At 41.8% G+C, this 20,385-nt stretch overlaps 1 protein-coding gene across 6 annotated transcripts in view; it reads left to right on the plus strand.

Moving 5' to 3' along the window:
- The window catches only part of dpp9 (dipeptidyl peptidase 9), an 85,169-nt gene that overhangs the window by 4,914 nt on the left and 59,870 nt on the right, over window positions 1-20,385 (plus strand). For 2 of the 6 annotated variants that reach the window (XM_033046675.1, XM_033046672.1), the window contains exons 2-3: window positions 12,422-12,531; window positions 14,313-14,400. Coding sequence is in view for 2 of the 6 variants with exons in the window: in XM_033046672.1 (XP_032902563.1) it covers window positions 14,348-14,400 (53 nt within the window). In the remaining 4 variants the exon portion in view is untranslated. Of the gene's footprint in view, window positions 1-12,421; window positions 12,532-14,312; window positions 14,401-15,120; window positions 15,332-20,385 lie in introns of all 6 variants that reach the window. The other 4 variants (XM_033046671.1, XM_033046674.1, XM_033046677.1 and 1 more) reach the window with 3 other exon arrangements.

A 20,385-nucleotide genomic window follows, 5' to 3' on the forward strand; every position in this document is an offset into this window, starting at 1 on the left:
GAGGCTGAATAGGAGGGTGATGTCATGCTTTTGATTGCCCAGATGGTTCATTGTATTTTTCCTCCTTCAATATGCTCATTTCCCAACAGCCACATGACACAAAGGTTACTTTCAGTTCTGGTGATGTGACTGATTTCCACGGCTGACAGCCATCTTTGGATTTATCACTGACCATGGGGTAGTTTTCCTTTTTGCCATTTTCTCAGTTTTACCGTGTTCTTTGATGCCACACTTGGTCAGGAGCCTCCTTGGGGGATAAGAATGGCTACTGTCAATGCCACCAGAATTTGCCTTTCTTCCCTATGTTGGATCAAAGCTGTAGTGAGGTGTAGAGTTGGTAAAAAAACAAACAACCAAGACAAGCTTTGAATAGTTTCCTGGTAAATGTTCTTTGCCAATACTGTCATGATACCATCACCATTTTGATTGAGGGTAAAGTAAGATGGCAATGGCTACAGTCAGGTCAATCTGCTTTGTGTCTGCCTGTTTCACCAACCTTTTCAATGTCCACGTGAATTATGTCACTATTCTTGCTGTTTCTCTGCTTCCAGGCTTTGTCCTCAGCAAATTTTGAAATAATGTCCTGTACATTTGTCTTCATCACTCCTTTTGGATTATTAGATTAGATTAGATTAGATTCCTTTATTGTCATTCAGACCTTTTGGTCTGAACGAAATTATGTTGCCTGCAGTCATACACAGAATCAATAATAACAAAACATACAATAAACACAAATTAAACATCCACCACAGTGAGTTCACCAAGCACATCCTCACTGTGATGGAGGCAAAGTCTTAGTCTCCGTCTCTTCCCTCCTTGTTCTCCCTCTGCGCTGAGGCGATCGATCCAGGCCGAAGATGCCGCTCTCCAGTCCAGTGGACCTCCGTGGTGATGTCGCCGCCGCCGAAAGCCGGAACGCCGTCTCCGCTCTGAGACGGCCCGCCACAGCATCAGCTCCGGGCAGCCGCCCCAGCTCCAGGTCCCGCAGTCTCCGCTCCAGGCGGCCGCCCCAGCTCCGGGTCCCGCAGTCTCCACTCCAGGCCGCCGCCCCAGCTCCGGGTCCCACAGTCTCCGCTCCAGGCCGCCGCCCCAGCTCCGGGTCCCGCAGTCTCCGCTCCAGGCCGCCGCCCCAGCTCCGGGTCCCGCAGTCTCCGCTCCGAGCCCCGCTGCATCAGCTCCAGGCCGCCGCCGAAAGCCAGAACGCTGCACCAGCAAGTCGGGCCACCGCTGCCTTAGCCCCGAAGACGGCCAGCCTCTCGTTGGTAAGTCCTGGCTGGCTCTGCCTCCGGAGCCTCGGGGTCGGTCGCAGGTTGAAGGCCGCCAGTTCCGCCATTATGCCTCAGCGCAGACGGAGGCAGAGAAGGGGGATACGACACGAAAAAGTCGCATTCCCCCGAAGGAAGAGACAGATAACATGTTTCACCCCCTCTAACGCAACCCAACAAACTAAAACTTAACCAAAACAAGACAAAAAAAACAACAGAAAAAAAGTAAAGACAGACGGACTGTAGGCGAGCTGCAGCTGTTAACAGCGCTGCCACTTCCGGAGTGGATAATATATCTGGATAAGTAGTGAACCAAGCACCAATCATCTCAGATTAAAAAGATGTTTTACCATTGTTGGTTTTGAATCCTTAATTTCACTTTCACCTCTTTCTGTGCTCCATGACTCAATTTTCCTGATGTGTATTTGGTGGCAATTCAGCAAATGCCAAGTGCATCTCAACACCTATTCTCATTTCAGTTTTGTAGCATCCGCAGTATTTTGCTGGTATTTTTTGTCAAATGCCTTCTTAATGTTCGACATACAATTGCCAATTACCGTGCTCTGCGGAATCCTTTATAACCTCATTAAAAATGTTGATTAATAGATTCCTTTGACACATCCCTTCTACTTTTCCTTTATTTATTCACGTCCAATTGCAAATTTTGTGCTGTGATTATGTCTGTAGTAGCTTTCCCATCACTCAAGTTACACAGGCTGACTTGTAGTTACAGGGTTTAAACTTGCATCATTTTATTTTTGAATAAGAGTAAAACTTTCATTTTCTCACAAACCCTGTATCTATGGAAGATTGTAAGATTGCGACCAGTGCCTTGTTAATTTCTCTCCCTCAGTAAACTGCAATGCCTTTCATTCAGACTAGGCAACATATTTGAGGGGATTTTCTTTGTGAGAGGTCTTGTGATGATTCTTCATGCCAATTCTATGAATATACGTTTACATTTTTGTCACACAAACGGAATTTAGCCCAGAATTGGCTCTTTGTAATCATTCAGCATGGATTGAAATCAGGGGCCAGTGAATAGGGTAGGCATTAAGTCCAAGCCTAAGTCTATTGATGATCTGAAATAACAAAACAAGTTTTTTCCATTCACCATATCTAAATGTATTTGAGTTTACTTGTTTATGCAATTTACATAAGTTAGGTCATCCTCAAATTTATGGTGTCAAAGGGTGATGCAAATTTTTATCTATGCTATGAATTTTCACTGATTATTTTGTGGTCATTGTAAGGGAAAGCAGCTGTAGTACATTGCACTATTTGGCAAATATTCAGATGACAAGCAGCTGACATGCAGTGAGTTTGTGCCATAGTGAAATAAACTGCCTCTGGTCACTTGTAGGTTTTTGCTTGGAGATTGTGTAATTTGTCCATTAATTCTGATTTTTCTGCAATCAAGGAACACGATAGGTCCAATAAATAGTGCACTCGTCTTGTTTCTCAACAGAATTAGACTTTATTTTTACTGGATCTGTATTGCTCAGTTCTTGGACAGGAGCCTCTGATACAGAGAATACGGGTCAGTAGCCATATGGAACACCTGTCGACTGGATAGACTGATCTCGTGTCAATGTGGATAAAATGATGAGCATGCTTACGTCATATTTCAATTTTTTGTATTAAGACTGTCAGATAGAGCTTATGGCTCATTCTGTTACTTCATAAGTTTGAAAGGTTCCAGGAAATGTTTGATGAGAATGAAAAGAGGCAGTTTTGCAACAGTTTTTCCACTGTTGGCTGTTATTTTTAAGGCAGTGTATGTAAATTGGTGTTGGCATTGCTAGTAAGAATCATCAGCGCATCACTTCTTTGTTTTTATTTGTCAATATATAGGTAAGCGATAGACTTTTAAGTGTCAGAATTTTAGTAAATCATTTGCAATAGATTGTCCAGGCAAAGGGGGCAGCAGTTTGGACCAATGCACTTCAATCATATCAGCTAGCCCTTAAATAGGAACAGAAAATACTCAGACAACATTGTAAAAATGGAAATATTTATCTTTCTCCGTATATTGCCTAATCTGTTGAATCTTTCTAAAATGTTCTGTTTGTGTCAGTTTTTTAAGCATTTGTTTATTTTTTCAATCTGCTTCTAACTCAATTTCTATATTTTCCACATTTTTAAAATTTCTAAATGTCAACCATACAATACAATACAATAATACTTTATTAGCCAAGTATATTTTGCAACATACGAGGAATTTCATTTGCCAAGTCAGTCATACAAATAAAAAGCAACAGAACATACAAATTACATTTTAACATAAGCATCCACCACAGTGACTCCTCTATATTCCTCACTGATGGAAGGCGAGAAAGTTAAATCGCTTCCCTTCTTTGTTCTCCCGCGGTCGGGGGCCTCGAGCATTCTGTTGATGGGAAGATCTTGACTCCCGTAGCCGGTCGTCGAGCCCTCCTCATCAGGGCGATCAACTCCTGCATCGGGGGGGAATCTCAGTTCCCCCGCGCCTGTGATCGGACCCCAGGTCGGGGCTGGTCGAACCTCTGCGTCGTTGGAGCTTCCCGACTCGGTCTCTCCCGAGACGGCGAGCCCTTGATGGTAAAATTCTCAGGCCTCGGTTGGAGCGATCCCACGTAAGGGATCAGCTCCGATGGTAAGTTCACACCCCATGGTGGAGCTCAAAGTCAGTCCCGAGGAGGCCTCCAGATCCATCATGTCAGGCCGCAGAACGACTGGAGAGATGACCCGAAAACCAATCGCCTCTCTGGCAAGGTAAGAGACCAGAAAAAAAAGTTTCCCCTGACTCTTTCCCCCTCCCCCATGTAAAACAATCCAGAGAACATTTACACAAACTTTTAAAACATGCTAAAAATAAAAAGACGAAGAAACAGACAGACTGGTCGCGAGGCTGTCAATCGTATGGTGCCCTAGGTGGCGCCTCTTCACATTTTGTCTGTTGTGAGATGGAATTTTGGTCCCTTCTTAAATATCTTCAGTTCTCCACTTCCCTTCCTTCATACAATAATTTTATTGAATTTAAACTTGACTTTTTAATTCCTTTTGTTTCACTATGCTTTTTATGCAGTTTTGGACATTTTTCTATGTTGAAAGGGACTGTTCAATTTCAAGTTGTTTAATTACATCTGGGGATTTTGTTTTGTGACAACTGTACAGTGCTTGTTGCAATGGTAGTCAATAACTATTTCAGTGGGTTCTTAAGACCTGAAAACTGGGGAGGGATGTTGGTGTAGATGGAAGTGTGAGTGATCTGTCACAACCATTAGGTTGCTTCTTGTTAATTATCTTTGGTAGAATCAATTTCAGAGAGACCCAAACTTGTACTTACGTGGGATAAGAATTCCCTTTGTTAGCTCTGTGACAACATCCACAGCAGGAGGCACACAATTGTGGACTTAAAATCCTCCACTGGAGAAATGATCACATATCTAAACCGTCACTCCCAATGAGAGAATGCTGCATTTTTGGTAATGCTGTGTCCCTGATTAGACAGCCTGTCTGCCACCTTCGGTGAATGTAAAAGATCCCATGGCACCATTTCAAAGAGCAGTGTAAGCGTTCCTGGTATTGGTTTATTATTATCATGTGTACTGAGATACAGTCAAAAACTGTTTTGCGTGCTATGTAGACAAATCATACCAGACATGAGTACACTTGATAGTGCAAAAGAGAAAATAAACCAAATGCATTTAGAGTTTTACGGAAAATATGTATCCTTTAGCAAATATCACAATGATTTATCATTAAATTGAAACCTTGCGGTGGCATCTGCCGCATTTCCAAAGTTTTGAAAAAGGTAATTCCAAATGGATGTAATTGACAATAAAGTACAAGTAGATATCTTGAGGTTCTATATAAATGTCTTTATGTCCCTATGCTTAATTGCTAAATGCTCTGATAAAAAATAAAAAAAGGTAAAGTTCTCACGCATAGCTCTTTGACACAAGCTTTAGGTCTTCTGCACTCCAGCTTTAAGTTGGCATCCATTCCTGTCTCATCATGCCTTTGTGAAGCATCTTGGCACATTTTTCTGTTAAGCGTTATATAAATTCAAGATTTAGTAAAGAGTTGTATGTGTCAATGGGTTACCATGGCAAAAATTTCACCAAGCAGAGGGAGAAAGCTTTTGGCTTGTGGTGCAGACATCCCATTGAATTCAAAGGTGGAGAGTAAAGGGCCTGTCCCACTTACGTGTCCTTGGCACGCAAATTACGTGACCTCATGGTCGCGTTGAGGCACACGGGCATCGTATGGCCGCGCAGGGCCGGTCCCACCTAGAAGCGAGAAGGGGTATGTAGTTGTGCGCGATATCGCGCGGCGCTCCGAAATGTTTGTAGTGAACAAAATCTTCGCGCATCAAAGGCCTGTCGCGGAACTGACGGCCAAAGTAGGACAGGCCCAAGACCCTGGCGCGACGCAACGTCTCACCTCTAACAGCAGCAGAAGCAGGCAAACGATCGCCGAACTCTGCCTGGGACTCACGGCCGTTGCCGTCCGGATCCGCCCCCACTCCTACTCCCAGAGCGGGGCCGAGAAAATTGAAGATTGACACAAAATGCTGGAGTAACTCAGCGGCACTGGCAGCATCTCTGGAGAGAAGCAATGGGTGACGTCTTGGGTCGAGACCCTTCTTTTCAGACCGAAGAAGAGTCTCGACCCAAAACATCACCCATTGCTTTTCTCCAGAGATGCCGCCGGTTCCGCTGAGTTACTCCAGCTTTGTGTCCATCTTCAAATGACGTCACACGCTCCAGACAGCTGTGCGTCGCATGGAATCGTGCCCGACCTTCGCGGGACCGTCGCGGCTCAACGCGACCATGAGGTCGCGTAAGTTTGCGTGCCAAGGACACGTAAGTGGGACAGGCCTTTTAGGGTAGTACCAGTGATTGGCAACTGGAGTTTCAGCTGTGAACACTGGGTTTACTTCTAGAAGAATAATTGTATCTGAAGGATATAGGTTTCCCCGCTTTGAATTGAGGGTTATGAGACCCCATTAAGACAATGCCATATCGAAGCAATCACTGTTACGAAGTAAAGAGCCTGTCCCACGAGCATGCGACTGCATGTGGCAAGCGCGACCTAACGCGGTCGCTTGAGACGTACGGCCTTGTGGGGCCGGTCCCACTTTGATCGCCGGAACCGTATGGAGTTGTGCGGAGCTGGTCCCGACATCGCGCTGGGCTCCGATAAATGGACTCTGTCCAAAAATTCTGTGCGGTAACGGCCTGCGGCCCACAGCCGCATTGAGGCCGTACGCACCGCCTCGACGGGTGTGTGCAGTGTCTCGACGCCGTACGCAGCGTCTTGATGCCGTACGTCACGCGCGAACTTCCCGCGGACTTCGGTTTGGTCGCGCTCGCCGCATGCAGCTGCATGCTGGTGGGACAGGCCATGTACGGGGATCACTCGACCTCCGCGCGGCCCCCGCTTCCAGTTTAGTCGCGCTTGCCGCATGCAGTCGCATGCTCAAGGGACAGGCCCTTAACACTTGGCTCGTTGAGCATTCATTTTGCAGGTTGCCTACATCAAAATCTTTCCACTTCACCTTACTCTTGTCAAAGGAAATAGCGTAAATCACATTATGGATTTGTCTATGCAGAGTCGGAGTGGACATAATCGTCACTGTGCAACAACTCCAACAAAAATGCAGGCACCAGTTGTGGTATATGGCCATTTTCAACACTATTTAATTTAATTTATTGTCCAATGTACCGAGGTATAGTGGTAATTTGTGAGATGGGGGGAATGAGTAGATAATGGAACACCTTCAAATTTGGTGCTCCACAACATTTATTATTTCCTTCTGTGTTTACTTCACGATGGTGTTTAAGTGATGATGCTGAATGGTTCTACAACAGTATTACTCTCTGTGAAGACTGGTATCAAATAAGCTGGTGACATCTCCCCAACACTTTTCTCAATCTTTCTTGCTGTAATAATGCACCACTTCTTCAACAAATTTCCCAAGGGGAGTGATCCTGATGTTCAGAACTGATAGAAAATTATTCATTGTCAACTGCTTCACTGAAGCATGAGAGAGTGAGCCTTAATACCAACAAAACCAAGCTTTCTTCTGTGCACCACCTGCCCTATGACAATAAAGGTCATGACATGACCCTGTAAAATGCTCTTATCCTGGGAGACCACTCTAGGCATAGGCAGACATCAGTGGTGACATGGTACTGACATCAATGCGGTTGCATAACCTTGGTTGATTGAGGGAAAGGCAGATAAACAACTCTGACCCGGCACAAAACGAATGGTCTACCAGGCAGCAACAATTTCTCCCCTCCAATTATATGCTTCAGAGATGAAAACAACATACAGCAGGCATCTCACAGCATTAGAAAACTGTCGATGCAAAATCCTGAAAATTTGATGGAATGATAAGCGAGCCAACATCAGTATCCTCTCCAAAGCTAATATCCCCAGTGTTCCCCAGTTACTTTTAATTGGTTATGTTGGGCTGGGCCTGTCAACAGTGGAATCCTGACAGAAATTCTCAATTCTGAAATCTGCCATTGGAGGTGTTTACTAAATAGTGGAAAAGATTCTAGTCGATCATAGCCTGTGAACATGCGGTGGAATGATCAGGTAGACTAAAATTGGGAAGGAATCAATAGCTGACCTGACTTTTTCAGTTCAGATAGGTAAAGGCTGGGGTTCTAGTTCAGTCTCCACTGTTACACAGTCCTCTAATTACAGTTACTCTCAAATCTCATTCCAATTAAACTTAAATGACGAAAGATCAGATATAAATATTTATATTCTGTTTTTAATGGTTGTTGGACCCAAGGCAGGCTATATATATTTCTACAAACTTCTCAATTAGACCTTGTGACCATAAATGGCTAATTGTGGTAATTCTTGTCGAACACCTAGGGGTGTTTGCACTCTTGAGGATCTGCTGGGAGTACCAATGTTGGAATTCCCTGAACAAATTGCTTGCTAGTTGTTCTGGTTTGATAAGGAGCAAGAAAAATATGGTTTTATTGTTTTTCTCTTTGGCAATAATTGATGTAACTTCTTTCACTTGAATATATGTTTGGAGATATTGATCTGAAACTAGCAGTTTATGGTAAATGGGGATTTACTTTAATACTGTTGAAATTGACCAATCAAATCAGTCATTATCATAAAGGAGGGCGATAATTGTTGTAAATGTTGTAAACTACATTTGGATATTTTTTTTATCCAAAGATTCTATTATCTCCCTTTCAGCAGTCTTTTTTTAATATGATTATGCAAATTAATCTTCGTGATTATCATGAGTTTCAAATATTTCTTCTTGCGAATGAAACATAAACCAAAGGAATAGTTAGATCTCAAGCCGGGTGTTGAGCAGCCAGGTTGTTGTCTCTGCGTCTATATGTGCCAGGCCCCGAGCTCCATTTGGTGGATGGTAGAGCGGGCACTCAGAGATGACATGGTTGGCTGTCTGTTGTTCTGCTCCATGTTTGAAAGATAATTTGGGATAGAATAAGAAATGTTGATCTTTTTAGTTGGAGCTTTTGTTCCTTATTGAAGTTCTTGCCACAAATATGCAGAGTTAATGCTAGATACATAATTGAAAGTCCCCATGCATGCCCCTTTCCTGACTTCATCAGCAATTAATTACCCCTGCAGTTTCCCCAGACAGTCCTTGGTTTATCTTTAAAATTCTGAATTTGTTACCTTCTGCAGCATGTCGTCCCTGTCAACAAGATTCTTTAGCTTCTAGGTTGCAGCTGTTATAGCTACTTATGCAAGCTAGCAATGGAAAAAAATGCAAATGCTGATAATAGCATATAAAAATAGAAAGTGCTGGCAGCACACATTAGGTTTCAATAATTCCTGTATATCCTCTAGTAATTTCTTAAACTGATATTTCACTGCCCCCCCCCCCCCCCCCCCCCCCACCCCCAATAACATCCAGCCAACCTTCAGTCTATCCCTGGATATCATCAACAAATGAAAGTTTGATTCTGTATTCATTGGAGAGATTTCTGATTTGTGAAAATTCATGCTGATTCTTCCTGAGGTTGTAAAATTCACTTTCATGGCTGACATTTGTTGCCTATTCGTGGTTGCACAAGTAAGGATAGACATAAATGTACAGACATGAAAGCAAGTCTTTGGTCAAGTGTCCATGCTATCCATCAATCACCCGTTTACACCAATCCTACATTCATCTTATTTTTTTTATCCTTCCAATATTTTCATCAATCTCCCCATATTCAATCGCCTGTCTTCACACAAGGCAATTTACAACAACGCATTAACCTGCAGACCCACGCATCTTGGGTGGAAACCAGAGCAACTAGAGGAAGCCCATTTCAGTAGAAACTCCTCACAAACAGCTCGTATCTCCAAAGTTCCCATCATTAAACCAGTTAAATACTGTTGTGAACCAGATCACTTATAGTAAAGATTTTTTTCTAAACTTCTAATTTCTTCAAAAATGCATCCAAATTCATGATTGGTACATATCCTCTGAGTTGAGTTTGATCATTTAACCACTGCACCTCCATTATCCATGATTTAAGCTACCTCGAATGCAGTTTATTTGAGAATTCTCGGGGGGGGGGAGGGGGGGTTAAGGGAGAACTAATTTACAACAACATATTTGTAGAATAAGCTGTTGTGGGGATAAAACAGGTATTATTTTCCTTCAAATGTACAGGCAGCATTAGAAGAAGAATACCAACTATTTGCCTGTTTTAGCATCTGTTGAATCTTCTGATTGCTAATAGGCCTTTCTCACGGGGCGACTTGACGCAAGATATAACCAGAGTGAAGTGGTCGTGGTCTAGCACGATATCACACGATATAACGGGGGGTAGATAAAGAGTTCCCACGGGTACTCAGCATTTCTGTTATTTGTGCGAGTGACTTGTCCGTCTCCCGAGCTTTCCCGTTAAATCTTGAATGAACATTGTGAACTGTGAAGTGTTGTTAAATCATCACGTGGCACAAATGATGTCACTTTTTTTTCACACACTATTATCCTCCCTTGGTTGAATTGGCTCATTTGGAGACATGCCTGTATTAAGTAGTTTCGAGTACAGGATGGTGGTGTTTTTCATTGACGCACTGTATGCAGCAGCCCCCTATGTGAATCGAGGACGCTTGCGTGAAGGCAGAAGGGTGAGATTAATTAAAAAGAGAATTAAGAGGAAGTCTCACTGGGTGAAGCCCATCTTTCAACGGAGACCTCTATTTGGACAATATGATAAACTGCTTAATGTGCTTAATCCACAGAGGAATCTAACTAGGGAACAGAGGATCTTCAATTACAGGCTGTCAAGGGCTAGGAGGGTTGTAGGAAATTATTTTGGCATCTTGGCAAACAGATTTAGATGCTTGCTCAAGACAATGGAGCAGAAGCCCAAGAATGTTGAGACTATAGTATATGCAGCATGTGTTCTGCACAACCTGATCCGAATGAGAGGTGCAGCTGCAGGACCAGCAACAGCCATCCAGGACGGTGACCTAGTGGACAGTGACACAGGGGGAATAACACTAGGTACATGGAGAAGTGGTGCAACCAAGGCGGAAATGGTCCCACTGCAGCGTTTCAAAGGTAACTCGGGCACATACAGTGAGAAAGAGCAAAGAGGCCATCTCTGCGCTTACTACAATTCACAATTGGGGAGTGTGCTGTGGCAGGACAGCTCTATTGATGGGTAGCCGACCACAGGAACACTACTGCATGTTAGCAGACATGCATAGAAAATAAGCTGATAATAATGTCCCGTTGTAATCCTGCTTACTTCTCTTTGTTTCACTTTCTAGTGTTGTCCTCTGAAAAGTGCTTCCTATAAGATGGTCGTCCGCAAAACCTGCCATTTAGCACATTGCATTGTCCCTTTTATTGCCTGAGTTTAGGCTTGTTGCGGAGGTTAATGAATAGAATCTGTTTTAAAAAATCTAGCGTGCCTCATTTGTTGATTTTCATGTTTGCGAAGCCCTTTTTTAGACAAATGTTGTTTGGTGTGATGCAATATGTGCAAGAAGTCGTCTTTTTATATTGTCAAATAGGAATAAAGACTTTGTGTCACATTGACCGTGATGATTGTCTTATTTAATTATCTACTGAGTGGTGAAACTTTCAAACGTTTAAATAGCTCAGCAATTGAGGGACATGAACACTCAAAAATGAAAAAGAATGAAAATGTGATTATATCACCTCCCTTCAACTATTTTGTGTTTCGGCATGAGAGGGATTATAACATTAGAGACATTCATCTTGTAGTGATGTGTTAATGAAGAATTGCAGACATCAATCTGATAGTAAAAAATATATTTATTTAACAATGAGGTAAACAAGCACTGACAATCAAACTGCTGAGTTAAAAGCTTTATCACACTTCAGGCTATAATAAAATGTGGAGCCTCCAACAGAAACAAAGTAATGCCCAAGAGGAAAAAACACACAATAACATACAGACATTTATAAAGTACTCTAGATGTCACACCAAATGGTGAGTGGCCAACAACTAAAATAAACTAAAACTCAAACTTCCGGGTTCACCGTTCGCAGGAGTTCCCACGGTAAACGCAAGAGTTATTACAGATATCGCACTGGCCACTACGTCCATATAATGTTTCAACGTTCAACCACAAATGTACAAGTCACTCTTGGAGAAATTCAAGCTTGCTTGAATTTTCTCCCGAGTCGACAAGTTACACGAGTACCTGCCGTTAGCGCCACGGTGGTCCACGAATGCCGTACGGTTATCGTACGAGGTTCCCACGATGTTCAACTCTGGTTACCTCTTGCGTCAAGTCGCCCCGTGAGAAAGGCCTATAAGCAGACGTGTAGAGTTGCAGAGTCATTGAATAGTTATTGAAATAATTATTCTGATTGTCACGGAGAGATATTAAAGGTTCTGGTGGTCTTTCTTAAGAAACCATTCTCAAGGAAACACATTTCAGTTGTGAGAACACTTTAGATTTAAATTAAGTGGTGGCTGTGTAGAATATTTTGCAGGGGTAGATATTTCTTAGCATTGGTAAATAAAATGCAGCTTTAAGTTCCCTAGGTGAATCTAAAGTAAGAGGAACTAAATAGGTTGCATCTCTCTACCAACTGTAAATAGTACCGTAGTTTGAAAGCTGGGCAAGTAAAGCATTATCATTAGGCACTTCATTATTTCTCATTTCTTTTGATACAGATTCTATCTGAGAAGACTAATATTAATATGGGTTGCACCATCTAGTTGTTTTTGACTATGACGTAAAAGGCATAGTTCCAACTCAGTCATTTCATGCTTGATAGTCATTGGTAAGTGTATTCTGTTGTTTAAACATGTTAACACATATACTATTTCTATATTTTGGTTGAAGTCCTAACTTCATGTGTTTTTGAAGAATTTGATATGTGACCAGGGTTTTTAATTCCAGTATCGCTTGATACCTTTCGTTGACAAAATATTTAAATATTATGTCTGGCATTCGCTCTTTGTTACAACCACATACTCCTGGATGATTAAACTTGTGATTTACTTGCTCTAAATCAAAGACGAGTGATTATAGTTGAGTTCTTATTATCGCTCACAAACCAAATGATCTATGCAAGGTAATCATAAAGATTGAACATAGCAGAATTCTGTATATTGGGAATGATCATATAATCCGTTCTTTATACATATGGCGAATGAGGGAGGAATATTCACTACAACTGTTCTTCAGTAATGGTCAGGATCTGCCTGTGACTTTCAGGACCAGGAGACGAGCATTCTGTTTTATTTTTCACCTGAAGAAGAATTGTCCTGCTGAGCTAGAATTGGAACTTGTGAAGCCAATTTACTCAATATCCCAAATTAGGGAAAGACAAAAATAGATGACCAGTAATAGGAACATCTATGAAAGTATATAGAGCTATGTTTAGCAGGGGTTTTATGGGGCGGAAGTGGGAAGGTGGATAGTTTAATGTTAGAGTTTACGTGGGGCCAAGAAGTAATCCAGGAACGTTTAGCAAAGTCCAATTCATCCATAGCTTATAGTAAGTGGCAGCACAAGTAGACAGTAGTAAAGAAGGCATATGGTATGCTTGCCTTCATCTGTCAGGGCATTGAGTAAAAGTCAGGAGATCATGTTGCAGCTTTATAGGACTTTGGTTAGGCTGCATTTTGGGTATCATGTACAGCCATTACAGGAAGGATGGAGAGGCTTAGGAGAGGGTGCAGAAGTGGTTCACCAAAATGCTGCCTAGATTAGAGGGTATTAGATATAAAGAGAGGTTGGACAAACTTGAACTATTTTCTCTGAAATGTGAGCTTGAGGAGAAACTGGATAAAAATATATATATTTATGAGAGGTATAGATAGGTTAGATAGTCTGAACCTTATGTTCAGGGTGAAAATATCGAAGAATAGCTTTAAGGTCAGTGGGAGAATGTTCAAGACTTTTTTTATACAGAGTGATGGGTGCCTGGAATGTGCTGCCAGGTGGAAGGTACGATAGTGACACTTAAAGAGTCTTTCAGGAAGATGGATATACATGGAATGGAGGGGTATGGATTACATACAGGCAGAGGAGATTAGTTTATCTTGGCATCATGTTCAGACAATGTGGGCTGAACTGCTTGTTCCTCTGCTGTGTTCTGTGTTCTGCACCAGAATGGACAGACAGATTCCACTGCATTATGCTGAAGAATCCCAGTAGGATGGAGGAGCTCTACTGTTGTAATTCCTCATCAAGTCCAGTGATGGATGCAGCGAGTTTGTACAAGTTCTGACCTGACTTAACTTGGAGCACCTAACTAACACAATGTTGCCCCAAACTATCAAGTCCCATTCAAGATCTTGAACATGAAAACTGTCTTCTGTTGCTGGCTGAGCTAAAAAAATGTATTTAACTCAAGTACACCAAAATATGTCAGCTCAATGTTATTCTGCTGATGATTAGAATATGTGATGTGACTATAGGTTTGGAAATTAATCTTAAATGAGCAGCTGGGGAGAATATGAAAAATGCAAATAATTATGATTTGTGAATAGCTGAATAAGATGGCTATGATCCTGTTAATATTGAGATATTAAAAAGCTTGTTTTATTTTTGTAGAACACTGATTTGGTGGAAGGCTTCTTAGCCTGTTAATGCATAAAGTAAAGAAAGTTAAACTTGAAGATACTACAGAAAGTTGCAAAAGGTAAGTGATCTCAACGCTTGCCCCACCTCTGTTCACTTAAATATTAACCTTTGGCTTTTAACATTGTTGGGATTCTGCCAGGCTAACAGTAGTTTTCTGAGACGTTAAGCAATACTGAGCCTCAGATTATATATCTACTGGATTGTTGTGGCATCCAGTGGCTCAACAAGAAAATTTCACATCTTAATTGTGGAAACTTTTAAAGTTGGTAAACCACACAGAGTTGCCCATGCTCTAATATTACAGGGGCACTGATTACAGTTACCAGGTAATCTGATCCAGTGGTAGTTGGTGGGGTGGGAAGTGAGGTGGTTCAGAAAATGGAAGGAATCATAATAATGAAACCAAGTGGTTTATGACCATTATATGAAATCTAAGAAAATGAATTCAACGCATTGCATCTTTTCTTTTAAGAAAAATATGCAGTGTACATTTGATGTAGGAGCTATCATCTTTGCCTGGCATTTTATATTGTTGATGTATCAGGTGTATTCTAAGGAACTTTAGGTAAGATAATTACTGGCACTTTGATAACCCACAGATGATTACCGATTTTCTTCTCTGGTATTTATTACTTTTCAGTTTAATGCATTTCTTTCCTTCTGGGGAAAGAATAGTCACTGCTTTGACAAGAAGACAGCTTTTTCATGTAAGTTAATGTTAGGAAAAGTATGTGGAGAGTGTAGTAATTAAGAATCCAGTTCTTGCATTCTCTTCCAGAGCGGAGCAATAAAGCAAGATGTTGCATATAACGTGCATATGGTGAATGTACACGTGGATCGATTGGCATGGCCTGATAAGCGAGGGCAAAAGTTCGGAGGGTTGGAGCTGGCTAGCCATGAGTCCGAAAAGGATAGGCAAACTCTTCAGAAGCAACGTCAGAAGTTAGGTTATCACATGTATTCAGGACACAGAGGCAAAGTTGCAGGAGGTGCGCAAGGATCATATAGTTAAGTTACATAACCTTAAAGCTGTGAAACTAGTTAACGCTGTTATGTAAGCAAAGGTTTTTACACATACATTGTTTAATCCTTTCATTGAAGTATAGATTGAGAACTAAGTGCATATAACTTAATTCCTTTCAAGCAAATATATGCAGAGTGGGAAACAGGGCTAAGCTCCACTGGTCTTTTTTATTATTTTTATGTGTGTACTAATATATTTCAGTTCAAGTGCTTGGGCGTAGATTATTCGCTCTATAATTATCTAATTTTGATGTGAATAGTAGAGCAAGTGTGAGCATATGTCCACAATCAAGGGGTTTTGATATTTGGGGTAAAGTATGAGTCCAAATGCTATATATAGGGTCAAGTTCTGATGCTAGGCGATGTCAACTCCTATAGAATGAAGATGACATGTCCAATGTCAGTGCAGCATCAGAAATATGAATGGGTGAACGTGGAAATTTCTATAAAACACTTTTGAAGTGTTGGTAGCTGCAAGATGGGACTAAATTGAAATGATCGAGTAATGGTGCAAATATTACATTTCAGCTTTGAATGTGTTTTCCTTTTATGTTTAATGCTGGAATGCTAAGGGAGCTAGATGAAAAAACTGAATCCTCCAGCTAAATGAATGGGGAACTGTAGACATTTTTTGAATATAATTCTTCATATAAAATTATCCTGAGAAAATATTTTCCTCCTTGTATTCCTCAGAGTTGAAGAGAAAATTGTACCTTTAACCATGGTTCTATATGTTGCAATACTTCTTTCCTTAGTTTTTGAGGCCTTTTAAAACCTGATTTCATTTCTTGGATATAGCAGTGAAGAACCTGACTCGTGCTTTTAAAAAGTAGATCCTGTAACAAGCTGTTTGGGTCACTATTAATTGGGGAAGTTATACAATATACAGATGCTCCTCGACTTACGATGCTTCGACTTGCGATATTTCTTGTTTACGATGGTGCAAAAGCGATACACATTCAGTAGAAACAGTACTTCGAATTTAGAATTTCAATCTTTTCCCGGGGTAGCTATATACGGTACTATTCTCTCCTGATGCTGGGAAACGGCAGTGAGCCGCAGCTCCCAGTCGATCACGCAGCTCCCACGCGATCACGAGTGTAAACAACTGATAGCGCGGCCAGCGAGATGCCGCGCTTCTGCTTGCTTGCTGGACGTCGCCACCGACAAAACACGCTCGGTGAAGGGTGGGCCGACCAGCACCTTCTTGGGCAGCTGCACTAGCTGGGGCTGCGGCTGAGCCGGTTGTTGTTGCTGCCGCCGCCACCTCTTCTTCACCGTTGCTCCCTTATCCGGCGCTGCTTCCATCTCCTCCCTCTGTGTCCACAGCACCCCATCTGCCGGGAGATTCCGGCTTCTGGTTCTCAACCATGCCGGAGTAGTTCGGAACCCATTCTTTCCTCCTCTTTCTCTTCGTTCCAATCTCTCACCAGGAGCGGCCGAAACTAGTGGAGCAATGAGTGCCAGCAGCCGTTTTTATGAGGCGGAGATGGATCGAGGAAGAGTAAACCTGGAAAGAGTCCTTCATGTTGGGTTCTTTAGCAGCCTGACCCGTTGTGTTACTGACATAAAACTTTCCATAATTAAATCGATCCCAATGCATTGTAGCAACCGAGGCATCGCAGGCTTTGAAGTTTGCCTCTGGGTCAACAAAGCCGCATTCACTGCACATCATGATATGGAGCAACAGCCCCAACTTCTCCCCAACACCCCACAACATTTGTGTCACTTTGACAGCGTAGTGCTAGAAAATGAATGTTTCTCTAAAAATGAGAAATAAACTTCTCGTGCTGCTGCCGGAGTAAAGCTCTCAAAGTGACAAGAATGCTGCGCTCACTTGAAAACTACGATGTTCTAATGAAAAGGATTACTGTGTGCTCACTCCGACCTGCGCGAGATAACCACTGATGAGATGTTTGCGCAGTAATCAACCAGAACCAGAAGTGCATAGAAACGCACCTCAAAAACATATTGCTAAACAAAATGTTAGCAGAAGTGCCCAACATCAAGATCGTGCTGCTTCCCAAGGGAAAAAAATGGACACGGCACAGCAGAAGAGAGAGAATGTTTGGTAGGTTAGGTGTATTAAATGCATTTTCGACTTAAGATATTTTCGAATTACGATGATTTTATCGGAACGTAACCCCATCGTAAGTTGAGGAGCACCTGTAAGTAAAAAGCTGAGACTCAATAAAAACTGCAGAAGCTGGAATCTTTAGCAAAAAAACAGGCTAGAGGAATTGATCAGGTGAGGCAGCATCCGTGGAGGGAATGGACAGGCCATAGAAACATAGAAAATAGGTGCAGGAGTAGGTCATTCGGCCCTATGAGCCATTCATTATGATCATGGCTGATCATCCAAAATCGGTACCCAGTTCCAGCTTTTCCCCCATATCGCTTGATTCCCTTAGCCCTAAGAGCTAAATCTAACTCTCTTGAAAACAGTGAATTGGCCTCCACTGCCTTCTGTGGCAGGGATACACAACTCTCTGGGTGAAAATGTTTTTCCTCATCTCAGTCCTAAATGGCCTACCAAGTCCACCGTCCTCTCCCAACATCAGGAACATTTTTCCTGCATCTACTCTGTCCAACCCTCTAAAATTTTTACATGCTTCCATAAGATGCCCTCTCATCCCAGGCCATGTTTCGGTTTGGGAATCATCTTCAGACTCTCAAATATTGTAGGTAATTTATCCCACCCAGCTGGCACTTTCCCACCTCTCAGAGTTATTGGGACATCATTGTGTTAAAATGTTAAAGTCTGAATCAGTTCAAAGCACCAGAGTTGAAATAGTGGGAGTAAAAAGTTGCATGCAAAAGAAAACTAAAATCAATACGTAAACTGTAAATCATGCAGCAGGTCAGATTTCACTTCAATTATAAAAGAGAGACAATCATTATGTTTGGCTGATGATTTCCCTTGAAAATCAGAACATTTGAAATATGAAAATTCTATCAAGCAAGCACAAGGAAAAACCTAGGCAAAAGCTGGTAATCCCACGATTGAGATTCCCTTCACTCTCAGTGGCTTCTTCATTGATGGCATTTTGTTACAGTAGGGAATGAACAACAGTAGTTATAAGTGTTAAATTAATGCTGTTCATCATTTAGTAGGCAATAGAATTACTCCTTTGGACAGTTCCCGTTTGTCACACCAACTCCTCTATGGGTGTCTTGCATAAAGCCGTCCGAATCACGGGCATCAAGGAATGTGTCACAAGGATTGTATCAAAGACAGTGTCCAATTCAGTGGCATTCCTGCAAGATCTGGAATCTCGTGCCCAGGACAGAACGGGGTGGGGGCACGAGATTCAACGAGGGGGGCTTTGACCAAAAGGAGCTGGTATCAACTTAAAAGGCAACCAATAGGACGTATTCACCAGAGCTGGATAACACAGGACGGCCTCAGCACCTGCAACAGCGTCTTTCCCGTGCTCCCACCTCCTGGACGAGTCTTCACAGCCACACTTGGGCTCATCAATGAAGACTGCATAACTGACATTGTCAAACACGTTGGTCAACCCACCAATGACAAATTCTCACTTGAATAAGGGATAATCATTACAGATTTGTTTACCTCTGACTAACCGTTGTGTTTGTTATAGAGAAGGCTATTGTACCTTGGGCAATAGGTTTGCGTATGAACTTTCAAAATATGTCTCTCATTCTTTGAAAGTAGAAATGCAATAGTATGAAATGGACTGGTAGCTTCAATATGAATGAGCAGAAGGGGAAGGAGGACAAGAATGGAAGTGATTGTATCTGTTTTTCCTTGTTGGAGAAAAGTATAATTTATTGTTTCTTAAACTATTGCAGTGTCATTCACCCTCGAGTCTTTAACACAAAATTTAATTCAGCCTCAACTAAATTTTCTTATGCTTTTTTCGTAATTTTCATCTTCTTCCTTGTGTATAATTTTATATATAATTTATTTTGTCACATGAGCAAAAAACATAAATTAACATTCACCCCAAAATAATTTCATTCCTCCTTGGGCGAACCATTCACCAGTTTAAGAAGCACTGAGTGATTGGTATGGTATTCCTTTGTTTTATCTAAATGAACTGGATTTGGATGTAGAACATAATGTTTTGATGGAGATTATAGAAATTCAGCAGTTTCTAAACATTTACCAGGGTTAAAGCAGGCAGATATAAAGAGTCTATTGCTGTGAATATACACGTGGCAGATGCAACGTAAATATAAAGCAAGAATTGTGTATGTGAGCAAGGTATGTTTCCAAGGTTGTATAAAAAAGAAGCTTGGGATAATGGAGTAATTTTAAAACTGCTGCTGTTAGGTATTTCCGCATCCCATTTGAAACTCAATTCTTTGGAGATGTATTTATTTGGGTTTAATTTACAAGGTTGTATGGGATACTTCTAAATATAAATAACAAAGCACCAGCTTGATTGGTTCACTTTTTTTTTGAGCAACTTGATGCAGTGATAATAGTGAAAGATGACTTGCTCTAATTCACACCATTCAACAGACTTAGTGGTGTTAATTAGAGCAAGTTTCCTTTCACTGTTGTTCTATTGCAGTGGTGGAGCTGCTGTAAACTGGAATAAAAAACAAACTGCTGGAGGAACTCATCCGGTCGGGCAGTGTCTGTTGAGGCAAACGGACAGTCGATATTTCGGATCGAAGCCCTGCATCAATACTGAAATCATCCTCATTAAAGATGGCAGAAATAATGGGGCTCTATTAACAATAGAGCCTGGTGACCTGAATCCTCAGACTTTAAAAGAGATGGTCCATGAGATTTTTTTAATCATTTCCAATTTCCATATAACCATATAACAATTACAGCACGGAAACTGGCCATCTCGGCCCTTCTAGTCCGTGCCGAACACGTATTCTCCCCTAGTCCCATCTACCTGCACTCAGACCATAACCCTCCATTCCTTTCCCGTCCATATAACTATCCAATTTATTTTTAAATGATAAAATCGAACCTGCCTCCACCACCTTCACTGGAAGCTCATTCCACACAGCTACCACTCTCTGAGTAAAGAAG

This window comes from Amblyraja radiata, chromosome 29 (genome assembly GCF_010909765.2).
Source record: "Amblyraja radiata isolate CabotCenter1 chromosome 29, sAmbRad1.1.pri, whole genome shotgun sequence".
In the NCBI taxonomy this organism is placed as follows: Eukaryota; Metazoa; Chordata; class Chondrichthyes; order Rajiformes; family Rajidae; genus Amblyraja; species Amblyraja radiata.